Source organism: Neophocaena asiaeorientalis, unplaced genomic scaffold (genome assembly GCF_003031525.2).
Source record: "Neophocaena asiaeorientalis asiaeorientalis breed wild unplaced genomic scaffold, Neophocaena_asiaeorientalis_V1.1 scaffold204, whole genome shotgun sequence".
In the NCBI taxonomy this organism is placed as follows: Eukaryota; Metazoa; Chordata; class Mammalia; order Artiodactyla; family Phocoenidae; genus Neophocaena; species Neophocaena asiaeorientalis.
Window position 1 is genome coordinate 7,491,637 of NW_020173922.1, and position 12,862 is coordinate 7,504,498.

The window sequence follows — 12,862 nt, forward strand, 5'->3', positions numbered from 1 at the left end:
AAAAAAAAAAAAAAAAAAAGACCTTACTTCTGAAGTCTGCCCGTGTGATGCTAAAATTACCCTTCCTCCTCCTCCCAGGTCTGGTGCACTTCGGTTGCTATAACAACCTGTTGCTACTTGCAGGAAGCCGAAGTTAGAGTTCTGGGGGTGAAGGCTGCATGTGAGGAGGATTCTTGTGCTAACGTGGCTGCTCTGGGGTAGGGCGGACCCTGGGGCTTGGCATAGCTGTGGCCCTGCTTTTAGATTTCTGAGTTTGGGGGAGTTTATTTTCCCTGCAGCCGAAGCTGGGCTCTCCAGTGAAGGTAGAATAGACATCAGAGAGAGTGCCTAAGAGTGGGACTGCTTTGAGTCCAAATCCCACTTGTGCCGCTTGCATGTAAACGTGGAGAGGTTGCTGACCTTCTCCACACGTTTCCTGAGCTGAGAAATGGGGATACTGAGAGTGCTTACCTTACAGAGTTATTACGAGGAAGAAATGAGGGAACTCTGATAAAGTGCCGCTCAGAACACTGTCATAAAATCATTTGACGTTAACTATTCTATTCGATACACACAGTTCATTCCTAAAAGACAGGGGAGAGCCTGCTGTGTACCCGGCACCGTGCTCCACACTGCTGTTCGGTGCAGGTAAATGCAGATGTGGTCACCGTGCTCATGGTGTGCAGGGAGAAAGGCACTGGACAGCATGGTATGAATAAGCGTGTGACTGCAAGTTGTGGTGGGTGCTGTGACGGGTCGCCTTCATGGACGTGGAACTTGGAAAGCAAGTGGTGTCCTAATGAGGAGGAGGTGGGGTTAGATGATGGACCACATCATTGCCGCCGCCACCGGCGTCATCAGCACTGAATTCTATCGAGCACTTTCCATGTGCCAGACACTCTACCAAGTGCTGGATATGGTTTATCTCATTTAGTCCTGACAGTCCTACGCTGTGATGAGTGTTCTTTTGCTTTCTTTTGTTAGACAGTCTCTGAGCTGAAAGGGGAGACTTGCGCCATTATTTCGTCTAGTCATCCTTAGTTTATAGATGAGGGAACTGAGTCCCAGAGGGGTAGTGGTTTGTACGGAGTTGGGAATAATTTCCAGGATCCTAACTCTGTCCTGGATCCATTTCACCACCCACCGTGGACTCCCTGGAAGGGGAACACCATCTCCGTACCTGAGTGTCTGAGTCTTACCACCCTCCTGTCTTCTAAGAACATGATCTCAATCCTAGAGGAGTTATTCCCCCAAAGGTCGAGTTGCCAGAAAGTCACAGAATGCCAGTGACTCATGTTGCTGAGCCCTTTCTCACCTCTGGCCCGCTGGACTGTGCTGGCGCAGGGTTCTCTTTTGGGGGGTTGTCGACGAGGCTGGTGGAGTGCCTGTGCGAGCATCAGTCAGAGTTGGAACCCCAGCTCAAAGTCGCTGACTTCCGTGAAGGAAAAGCATTGCTCGAGTCAAGTGTCTTGCCTGTACCTCTCCTCGTTTGAAGGAGTAATGTCTCCTCCAGCTTTGTCTTCACATGCTTCTGCGTGTTTGTTTGTGTATGTAAAACTTTGAAGCAAAATTCAGATTTGTAGAAATGGATACATACCAGCTCAAATGGGTATATGATGATTCTGCCCACTCTGTGAGGCTTAGAGTCTTGCCGTTGACCAGATAAATGGTGTTCTGCGGTCACGGGTGCTGTTCAGAGCTTCCGGTGACGGCTTCTTGGTAATGCCTCCACGCGTAGGCCCAGTGCATTCTGCCCAGAGCATCTGCGCTTACTAGTCTGGAAGGCTCCACCCTGCCCCTTACGAGGTGGGCAGGTCTTGGATCATACCTCCCCTCCCCAGTGAGGCCTCTCTGGAGCACTTCTCTGCAGGAATCTCTGGGACTGCACCCTGTTTGTTTCCTTCGTGGCACCTGCAGCGGTCTGGAATCAGGCTGTTTGTTTACTGGTTAATTGTGTTTCTCCTTCTGCTGGAACGGCCCCACCACGAGGGTGGGGCCGTTTCTGCCTTGTATTGTATTATATTTCCAGTGCCTGAAGGATCCTAACACAGAGTGCTTGCTTGTTATATCGTCATTAAATGAAGAGATGTATCTGAGCTTCCTTATCTGGCTGCAATTCTTTTCTCCTCTTGTAAGCCTTGGAGTTGCAGAAAAATATCTGCTGTGGGCTCCACGTGAGTCAAAAGCCAGAATGATGCACCCAGTTAGTACATTTGATCCTGTTTACCAGGCCATGGTAGACCTTCTTTCAGTCCCCTTGTCCGCCATCCCCACTGAAATGTGGAGGGAAGACAGACCGCCTATGACAGTGTTTCCAGGTGTGGCCGAGAATGTGGACTTGGAGGCAGCTTGTCCTGGGCTCGGACTCCAGCTCCGTCACTCTCTGTGACTTTTTACAGAAGTTAACTTCCCGCATCTAAGTTTTCTTATCTGTAAAATAAGGAATAGACATAGAACTTCAGTGACTTTGGGGGAGCAGGGATTATTCTGTGTAATATGATATATATATATATATTTTTTTTACTTTGAAAGCAATAATATAGGATAATAGACATTTCCCAAATGGAGGAAAAAAAAGTCACCCATTATCCCATTTTCTTAACTCATGTATTTTCACTGAAGTGTCTTCCCATCTAATGTTTGTCTGTAGGTAGACACATTCTCTGTAGGATGCACCGAGTTTGTATCATGCTAGCCTTCCTAGTTATGTTTATTGGATGCCCCATACTTTAATTATCCCAGATTCTATTCTTGGGCAGCAATGTTGCTGTTGCCTTTTTGTTTTTTTTTTTGCTATTATAAATGATGCCACAGTGAACATATTTGGGAAGATAATGTCTTCTTTGTTTTGAATTTTTCCTCAGCTTAAAGACCCATATGTGATATTATTGCGTCAAGGAATATTTAGGTCTACAAATTAAGACATACTTTGTGAACACAGTTAAAGCTGGATCTACTCTTAGTCTAGACTTGTCCCATTTAAGGTGTAAGTGGATCTTCCTGTTTGGGGATTAGCTTCACAGGTAACTTCCCTTCTTCCTTTGGCTTTGAACGTACTTGTGAGTTAGAAACAAGAGATTTCTGTTTTACAACTGAAATTTCTAGAAGGTGGAATCCTGGCTCTGCCACTATGAAATGCTGGTATTTACCTCATTTCTGGCATAGTAGTGGCACCTCTGTGATAGACCCTTAAAACGGTTGGGCTGTTGTTGATGAGTGGTTGCTTGCTTTCATGGCATTATTGGAAGAGTAGGAGATGGGTGGTGTGCCACTGTTCTGGGTCTGAGGGAATGACGAAGCCATGAAGATGAGCAGGAAGAGTTTGACCCAGGTTGCTTTCATTCCTGCAACATTTTAGTCTTTTTCTCCTTTCCTCTTTTTTGTTTTTGCCAGGAAGCCAAAAAGAAGTATGACAAGGAGACAGAGAAGTATTGTGGCATCTTAGAAAAACACTTGAATTTGTCTTCCAAAAAGAAAGAATCTCAGCTGCAGGAGGTAAGAAACTTTACTAGTGTCTGAATAAAGTGTTTAATCTTTCCATGGTGCTGTGGATATGTTCTGGTTACTCTCTGCTGGAGCTTCATTCTGATCCCTCATTCCACGCTTGCTGCCCGCATTGCCTTTGTCCCTTCCCGATGCAGCCACGCTGTACGGCTGTCCCGTCTGTCCACGGCAAGGAACATGCAGCTGGTCCAGATCACCCTAATCACTAGACTGTGCTTCTTCCTTTCAAACTGAGATCTGTTTTCCTGTTTCTTTCACCCTTGACCTTGATTCTGTACTCTCTTACCCTGCCTTTCGACCTCCTCCTTACATCACTGATTTGAAATGTTAGCATCTGAAACACTTTGGTCATCCTTCCTTAATGTGAAATGAAAAAAAAATTATTCCAACCAGTGCTTGACGTTAGTCTTTTTTTTTTTTTAAGCACTATTTTATTGTCTCATGTATTTTGTGCTTAGATAACTTTGTTTCTAAAAAGTAAATTCTCTGGTCTGCCCCTGTTTTTTTTTGGATTTGCATGGGGTCTTTTTTAAGAGTAGTTCTCTTGGAAAGAAAAGTCAGATTTGTGGCCTTGGAGCTGTGACCACTTTTATTTAGTTCATGGAGATTTGCGTGGCGAGGGGGTTTATGTTTTGGGGAGACAGGGCAGTTTGCTAGTGGAACTCCAAACTTGGCTACATGAATATCATCTTATTTAGCTCTTAACAATTTGCTTGAACTATCTCAGGTGTGTGCTAAAGCGAGGCTATGGCTTCCAAGCTAGCCCTCATTCTTCAGTTTCCTTTCTTTTTGAGCAAATTCCTTGCCAGTACTTCTGTTCATATGAAGATGGTAGGGTCAAAGGTTGAAAGATGAGGATTACTCAGGAGATGGTGGAGCCCAGGATTTGTTACACACCCTCAGTTAGGAGTGTGCTCAGAACTCTTTCTTTGAAATGAGTGTTTGAATCAGTTGTTTGAGTGATGGATACAGACTTATTAACAGGAAGTGTTTATAGTGGGCTTTGCAGATCAGTTCTTGGCCAACCAAGCAGCAGCAATTGTATTTGGGGTGAGCTGTAGGAAGTAAGAAACTGCTGACCTTTCCTTGAAGATTTTTTGCTTGAGTTAGGGAGAAAGAAGCCAACGCAGGAGGAAGAGATTCTTGAAGTAGCAAAGCTGCTCGGGTAAATCTTGTCAAATGTGATTGAGAAGGTTAAGGAAATGCTGATTTTCACTGGATGATACAGAAAAGGCTATTCCCAGCTCTACATGGGTCTATGGGCACTAGGAGATACTCAAGGATATGTGAATTGTCCGTGATAAATACGTAATTCCATTTAGGATCTGTCCTGATCGGTTATCATTCTTCTAACATCATTTGGCATTTAGGGTTTGGAAACGATAGGGAAAGGCATTTTGGCTGGAGCTCACAATCACCAGATCTGGCTAACTCTGTAGTTCCTAAGCAGTTAGGTGACCATGCACCAACCGTGAGTGCAGTTTTTCACAGCTGAGAGAATATGTGATTGTTCTAGCACCTACTGGTACTGGGAGGCCCGCAGTACAGTTACCCTACCTGCATGACTTCACCAGACTGAGGCTGCTTCTCCTCTCGGTCTGCTCTCTCCGTGCCTGGCTCCTGGTGAGTTTGTCTGGAATGAGTCCTACATTTTCTTTTAGGGCTGTGCCAATAGCATCTCCCCCTGAGATAGCAATATGGGGACCAGAACACTGGACTGGCAGAGATACCTTCTTTACAAGGCTTGCTCTGCTATGTAGTTGACTGTGTGACCTGGGACAAGTACTTGGTCTCTCTGAGCTCTAGTTCCTTTGTAAAATACTCATAAAATACCTGTCCTGCCTACTTCATGTATGAGAGGGTAAATTACAGCCGCTACACAAATATAAAGTATTATCCCCATAACTGGCCTGTTCCTCCCCCTCCCCTGCTCCCAAATTGGATGGCATTCTTCCTGGCTGCCTTAGTCTGTTCAGGCTGCTATAACAGAATACCCTAGACTGGGTGGCTTATAAACAACAGAAATTTGTTTCTGACAGTTCTGGATATCGGGAAGCCCAGGATCAAGGCACTGGCATATTTGGTGTCTGGTGAGGCCTGCTTCCCAGTTCGTAGATGGCTGTCTTCTAGCTGTCTCCTCACATGGCAGAAAGGGTGAGGGAGCCCCCTTGGCCTCTTTTGTAAGGACTCTATCCTCATGACCTAATCACCTCCCAAGGGCCCCACCCAAATGCGATCACACTGGGGATTAGGTTTCATCATATGAACGTAGTGGTGAGGTGGGCAAACATTCTGTCTGCAGCACTGACTGTCAGTATTTATCTCAGTGGAAACTTTTTCATGATGCTTTTTTGTTACAATCCTTGTCTTTTTTTTTACCCATTCACACTTCCTAAATACTTTGAAGGCAAGGAGTGGGCTGCAGGTCTTTCTTGCAAGTCCTGGTCTGTTCTCAAGCATTGCTTTTTATACCTAAGCTGAATTAAATTGAATAAAAAATCTCATAATAATAACAATAATAATGATAATATTTTTACTAACAACAACAATAATAGCAGCCAGTGTTTACTGAATGCGTATTTATGTACCAGGCGCCATGTTAAGCGCTTTATGTGGAATCTGCTCAAATCCTCATAACCCCCCTATGAAGTACAGGTGGATTCCGTCTCTTTTACATAGGAGGAGACTGAGGCTCAAAGATGTTTAAATAGCCTGTCTATAGCTAGTCAGCAAGGATTTGAACCTTGGCTCCTGACTCTGGAGCCGTTTCCCTTAACCCAGTAAGCTCTTCTCTGGCCATCTCGCGGGGAAGGATGTTGCTGGGCTGCCTGCCAGCCATTGTTATTCAGTGCGAGTGTCAAGCTAAGGGAATTGGAGAGCGGGAGGGACCTTGGTGATCCCCTGGTTAAACCTCTTAGAATTTCGTACGCAGGACCTGAGTTCCTTGCAGAGGTTATGTGATTTACTCAAGGTCTTCTAGCTATTTAGTGATGATTTTCCTTATATTTATTAAAAGATCAACTTTTAACAATATTATGAATCACCTACTACACATTTAACGGAAGCTACTTCCTTTGATGGTCCAGAATTATTCCCTGATTGCAGGCCTGAATGAATACTTGTAAATTCTAGCCCATCCTGGACCTCTGGTGACTGAAATGACTGGGCAGCGATGTGGAGTGACACTGCCATCTAGTGGAAGACTTTTTAAAAGCCAGTGTTTTCTTCAGTGGCTCAGAAGCTGGCTTCAAAGATAATAAATCATTCCTTGGACAGATTATTTCTTGGACGCTTCTGTGAAAGTCCGTTCAGGAGTTGGGTGTGTTGTGGGGAGTGAAATGAATGATCGGAACCTACAGTCTAGGAGAATTTTTTTCTTTTCCAAGAAGCACAGAATGGTTGGTGGGTCATGGACAAGCTGGTAGATTGACAGCTTCTTAAGTAACAGGGCAGGGGAACTGCCTGCCCAGGGGTTGGAATCTGGCTTCTGATTCCATCACAAGAGGAGCTAAGGATGTGGTAAATTCTATGGCCCATATGAGAGGGGCATTGGCAGGAGCAACCTGCCATTCCACTCGGGATTTCATCTTCCTTTTCCTTTGGAAATGCATTGTTATGCTTTTTTTCTCAGTGCTGGGCCACATAGAGATCAATTCATTTATTCCTCAAGCATCAGTTGAATGTTTGCTGTGGGCCAGGCCCTGTTCGGGATCTGGAATGGAAAAGTGAGGCAAGGCCTTTGCTGTTATCGACTTTATATTCTAGTAGGCAGTACATGAAAAGAGAGAGAAATAAGTAAGAATTTCATGTAATGATAAGGAAATAAATTGGGAGATAGGATAGAGACTCCCTGGGGTAACATACCTAAAATAACGTCATTGTAGGCTTCTCTAAAGAGGTGACATTTGAATTGAGACCAGAAGGAAGAGAAAGAGCACGCTGGGTGAAAAGCTAGGACAATGTTCTTTAAATTCTGGGTGTGTCATAAGATCTGAGTTACTGGGTCATGACATAGAATAGGCTAGACTAGAGTGAAAAATATGAAAGTGAGTTGCACCTAATTATAAATGTTTGTTTATTGGGTCATAATGTAAAAGGTATTTCTTACTGTGCATTAAAGTTTAAAAAAATTGAATATTTATCTAGGGGAAGAGGTTTTCAGGTAGAAGGAACAGCAAGTGCAAAGATTGCATGGCAGGAAAGAGTTTGGAGTGTCGGAGGGTAGCTAGGAGCCCCAGGTGGAGCTCAGTGGGAGAGGGGTAGGGAAGGAGGGCTGGGCCGGTTCCTCAGGGTCTTCAGACCATGGGAGAGACCAGGGGGAGGTGTTGAGGGAGCTGTGAGAACAGCTGATGGAGATTTTAGGAAAGGTATTCTGGCTGCTGGGTGGAGGCTGGATTGCGGGAGCAGAGAAAGAAAGCAGGGAGGCCAGTGAGGAGAGGGTTGGAACCGCCCAGAGAAGATGTGGCTGGCTTAGGGTAGGAGCAGGGATTACAGCCCATCTGCTCAGATGTCCCTGGTGATAACCCCCAGTGTGCACAGAACACTTCCTGGTTTTCAAATGTCCACATCCTTTAGCTCATTTTCTCTTTGAAACAGCTCTACTCAGAGCAAGGGCAGATCATAACATCTCCAGCCTTCAGGTGTGGGGAAGAGACCCGGAGAGGATAAGTGACTGGAGCGGGTCCCACCGGCTAGAAAATGATAGAACTGCAATTCCCACCCAGATTGTTGCTCTCCTGGCTCTCTCACTGATGCTGGGCTCTGCTCTTCTTCTCAGAGGACTTTGCTCCTGGCTCCTCCAGCCCTGCCTAACTTGCAGCTTTTCCGAATGACTTTTATTTCTGTTGTGTCTCACTTGGCAAGCCCAAGCAGAGAGGATGTATCGGGGGTGTGGGGGAGGTCAGGGAAATAGATGCATCCCTAGGTGTAAGTGTGTTGGATTTGCACTGTGAGAAATGAAGGACTACAGGGACTTAACGGGCCTTAGCCGGCAGGAGCCCAGGTGGAAGGTGTGTCAGGCACTGGTCCACCGGCTACACCTGGCAGGGGGCGTGGTGCAAGCACTTTCTGAAACCCGGTCTCCAAATAAAGCTCTGTCAGTGCTCAGACATCAGCTCTCCTGCTTGGAGGCTTAGGTGATGCCCCCAGGCTTAGCCCTTCATTTTGGTTTTGTGCAGCTGTTACTTAGGGGACTGCCTTCTGCATATTAATATGGAAGTTGCCCCGCGAGGAAGTTGCTAGCAGGAGACTTGAATGGAGTCTTTTGGGTTGTTTCATGGCACCTTGTGCTTTTCCAGAGTTTGTCATTTTCTTTTTATTTACATGATTATTTAATTATCTCTTTTCCTCATCATGCTGTGAACTCCATGAATGAATGAATGAATGATTGGCCAGCTCCTTAAGATGTCAGGTTAGCAATACCATATTTGGCATAATGAAGTAGAAGGTCTGTCCCAGTTTTGTTCTGCAGGAATCTTGACAAAGGAACACTGAAAGAAATACTCCTTTGGGGGCTTTGTCTTTGTAAAGTATGTTATCGAATGACATACTTCATTTCTAAAGAAAAGAGTGGAAAGGGTATGAGCTTTATAGTGATAGTTAAGGTACTCCCCAGCACATGCTCATTTTCTCCCCTGGGTTCTGGATCGCAGATCAGCGGCTTAATTGTAGCCATGTGTGGACCTTTACAGCCCACACACCTGCACAGAGAGGGAGGTGAGGTTCTGAGGCAGCAATGTAATTACTCTGCTTGGGGTAAACCAATAGTTCATCCTCGTCCAAAGAAAGTATGTGCGACCGTGTGAAAATGTTCTTTTCTGAGGTCCCCTGCCCCCTATCAGCTTGTTTTGTTCATTGAGAAGGATGGGAGGAGGATGGCCCTGCATGTTTTCTTTTTCTCTTTAAAAATCTGTCTTGCATGGAACTTAGGTCGGCCCTAGGGTGTGGGGAGGTGGTAGAGTCTAGTGGTTTAGGAATGTGCAGGGGTCTTGGAGGCAGATCAGCCAGGACAGAAATCCCAGCTCTGCCTCGTACCAACTAGGTCAGGTTCCTTAACGTTAGCAGATTTCATTTACTTCCTGTAAATTACGGGTAAGGATATCTTCTTTTTAGGAACGTAATGAGGGTTAAATAACTGAAAGTATAATGAGGATTGAATAAGATAATGATGTACAGCTTTTTTTTTTTTTTTTTTTTTTGCGGTACGCAGGCCTCTCACTGCTGTGGCCTCTCCCGTTGCGGAGCACAGGCTCCGGACGCACAGGCTTAGCGGCCACGGCCCACAGGCCCAGCCACTCTGCGGCACATGGGACCCTCCTGGACCAGGGCATGAACCCGCGTCCCCTGCATTGGCAGGCGGACTCTCAACCACTGCGCCACCAGGGAAGCCCTGATGTACAGCTTTATGGGCATGGTTCCTGGCACAAAATTAGCACTTGGGTAACCATGATCATTGTTCTTATTTCTGCCTCATGCTACTGGATTTGTTTTTAAAAACCATCTCAAGAGATTTTTTTGCCTGCTTGCTGAATCCTCTCCTCAGATAGTGACCTGATTTTTCTCTGAAATTCCATCTTGTTTGTAGGCAGACAGCCAAGTGGACCTGGTCCGGCAGCATTTCTATGAAGTATCCCTGGAGTATGTCTTCAAGGTGCAAGAAGTCCAAGAGAGAAAGATGTTTGAGTTCGTGGAGCCTGTAAGTAGATGCTCAAGGTTTCATTGTGTACCCAGACTTTCACCCCCCACCCCCTCATTCCAACTACCTAGATGACGAAATGCTCTAAGTTGTTAATGAAGAGATTGACCAGCCCTGATGCTGTGCCTTCTGCTAGTAACAGTGCTTGGTCAACTGGCTACCCTGGGTTCTTCCCAGTACAACCAAAGACATGGGTGTAGAGCATTCAGCAATGGTTCTGTCCTCTAGCTACCTTGCGTTGTGCTGGTTGGTTTCCGAGTCAGAGTAGGGGAGGGGAGGAGTTTTCATCTTGCCAAACAATAGTGATGACACCTTAACTTTCCTCCTTCCTTCCCTGTTTCTTCTCTCCTTCAAGTAACGCAAGTGTAGCAGTAACCCAAGGAAACCATTCTCTTTTTGCCTCCTAAGTTCAAAGCCCCTCCTTATCCCAGGCATGTATTAAAAGATGCGATGTAAAGCAGTTTCTCACTCTAAGTTTGTTATAACCAAGCAGCATGGAGATCGTTCTGAGTGAATCGTGACGGGATTTGGACTTGGACAGAATGTTCCATTGGGCATGAAGGGTTGCAGTGTGGGGACACGTCTGGCTGTAACTTAGGCCACCCCAGTGTGGTTGTGGTTTTGTGCAGATGTGGTATTGCTCTACCCCTCTGTGGCACTAGTGTTCAGAATCCATGGAAACACCAAATAAGCATGTGGGCCGCAATTTAAAACTCTTGCAGATCTTGAATTTTTCAGCTGAATGCAACCTCTGATCTTGACCCAAGCCTGGGGTCTCTATACAAATGAGATTACCTACCTAGATTTAAGAAAGTGATTTTCTTAGGCAAATAACAAAACTATAAGAAACTGAAAGAAAGTGACTGCTCTTTTTGGTCAAGAATGTTCTGTGCCCTGTTTCTAATTTATAAACTTTGGGGATGCCTTTTAGGCACGTAGACTTACTGGTAGTTTCAAGACTCCATTTGGCCTTGGAATTTGTTGCGTCCATCTTTTACTTTGCTGGAGCTATTTTGATCTTGGGAGTCTACTCCCAGCCATGTCATCTGGCAGATTCTTCAAAGCTATTAATTACCTCAGTCTTATCTGAATAATGGAAACTTTAGAGCCAGCTTCCTTTCCAGCAATGATCTCTGCCAAGATCTCAGGTCAAAATCCACATCTTTCTGCAGGGTCTGTGAGATGGGGAAAGCCATCTGTCAGAGAAAGCAAGCTTGTTGATTTCCCTGCTTGGGGCCCAGAGGTGTTAAAACTAGCCATTCACTCACAGGTTGACTAAAAGAAAGTCTCATCTCTCTCGTGGCTGGAGGAGGAATTCAAACGCTGTCATGAAGAATTAGCCTTTGGCCTTTTCACTTGCTTTTACTAGAATTTCTAGAGGAAAAAAAACCAGTGTGATTCTCATAATCTTTATGTATACTTTGGTCGATATTATTCTATAAATACCTGATTTTGATGAGTTGCATTTTAATTGACCCATCTTATTTTTGAGTTGTTTTTTTTCTGTGTCCATTTTGATGTCTCCATAGAGTGAATCAGATAGCGTATCTGTTAGCTTTTGCTGGCTAACAGATAACCATAAAACCTTATACAACAGTAGACGTTTATTTCTTACGCATCTGTGGGGTTCATCTAGTCTAGGCTGGGCTCAGCTGGTTGACTCTGCTCATCTAGGTGGGCTTTCCTCTCCTCCTCCCCCACCGTATCCTCCTCCTACCTTTCTTCCTCCTCTTTTTTTCTTTTTTAAAGAAGTCTATAAAGATTTATCCTTCTGTTTCCTGGCATGCTACTGTAGTATATCAGTGTCTTAGGTTTTTTGAGAGGCAGTGTAGCATCATCGTCAAGGGCTCTAGAACCAGACTGCCTGCATTTAAATCCCAGCTCAGCCATTTTCCAGCTACGCATTCTGGGGGAAGTTAGTTTTTGAGCCTTAGTTTTCCCCTCTGTGAAATGGGTATAATAATACCACTTATCTTATAAAGATGTTAGGAGGATTACCTGAGTTCATCCAGGTAAGATGCTTAGAATAGAGCTAACCTAAGTAACACCCAGCTATTATATAATTGCTTATTAGGACCCAGTTAGTGATTATTTTTTGTTCTGAAGTAGAGGAATATATCAATTTTGGCCACCCAGGGTCTTCTCAAGTGAGCAAATGAGTCAAGTGCCAGTATTAACAGGGCCTACTTGGTTTAATATAGTCTTGGTAAATCTAAAAGCATTTATTTTCTGAATAGCGTAGAAAATGCTGATGACCCAGCTGCTCTGTCTGAGGAGCTCACAGTCTCCTCGGGGGAATCAGTGTCTATGGTAAAGAGCTAGCCAAGGTAGCAAGCAGTTCAGTGCCAGCATGCATAGGATGGATGTACCAGAGGGATTTAAAAAGTAGAGAACCATTGTGGTTTGCAGATGTTTTTGAAGTCATAAAGTGAGGCTCCTGGAGAGCTAATGAAAAAAGTCTCATGTTAGAGTGAAGAGAAAGCGGTAGGGGCTTGTCCTGAGTTAAGTTAAATGAGTTGGCGGAGAGGTTGGATGTAGATGTGTGACCTTCGCTTTTCTGTAGAAGTTCTTGTTTCTGAGCACACCAGTCGATAGGCAGGTGAGTGGCTGGAGCTGTGGGTAGGGAGAAGAGAGTCACACAATGAAAAAGCTACTGACCGGATCACTGGTTCTTAAAGTCATAGA

General features: G+C 45.0%; 1 protein-coding gene across 8 annotated transcripts in view; it reads left to right on the forward strand.

The window, feature by feature from the left end:
* Positions 1-12,862, forward strand: part of ARHGAP26 (Rho GTPase activating protein 26) — a 469,933-nt gene that overhangs the window by 121,529 nt on the left and 335,542 nt on the right. For all 8 annotated transcript variants that reach the window (XR_003004075.1, XM_024752249.1, XM_024752250.1 and 5 more), the window contains 2 exons: positions 3,373-3,474; positions 10,067-10,177. Coding sequence is in view for 7 of the 8 variants with exons in the window: in XM_024752249.1 (XP_024608017.1) it covers positions 3,373-3,474; positions 10,067-10,177 (213 nt within the window). In the remaining variant the exon portion in view is untranslated. The remainder of the gene's footprint in view (positions 1-3,372; positions 3,475-10,066; positions 10,178-12,862) is intronic.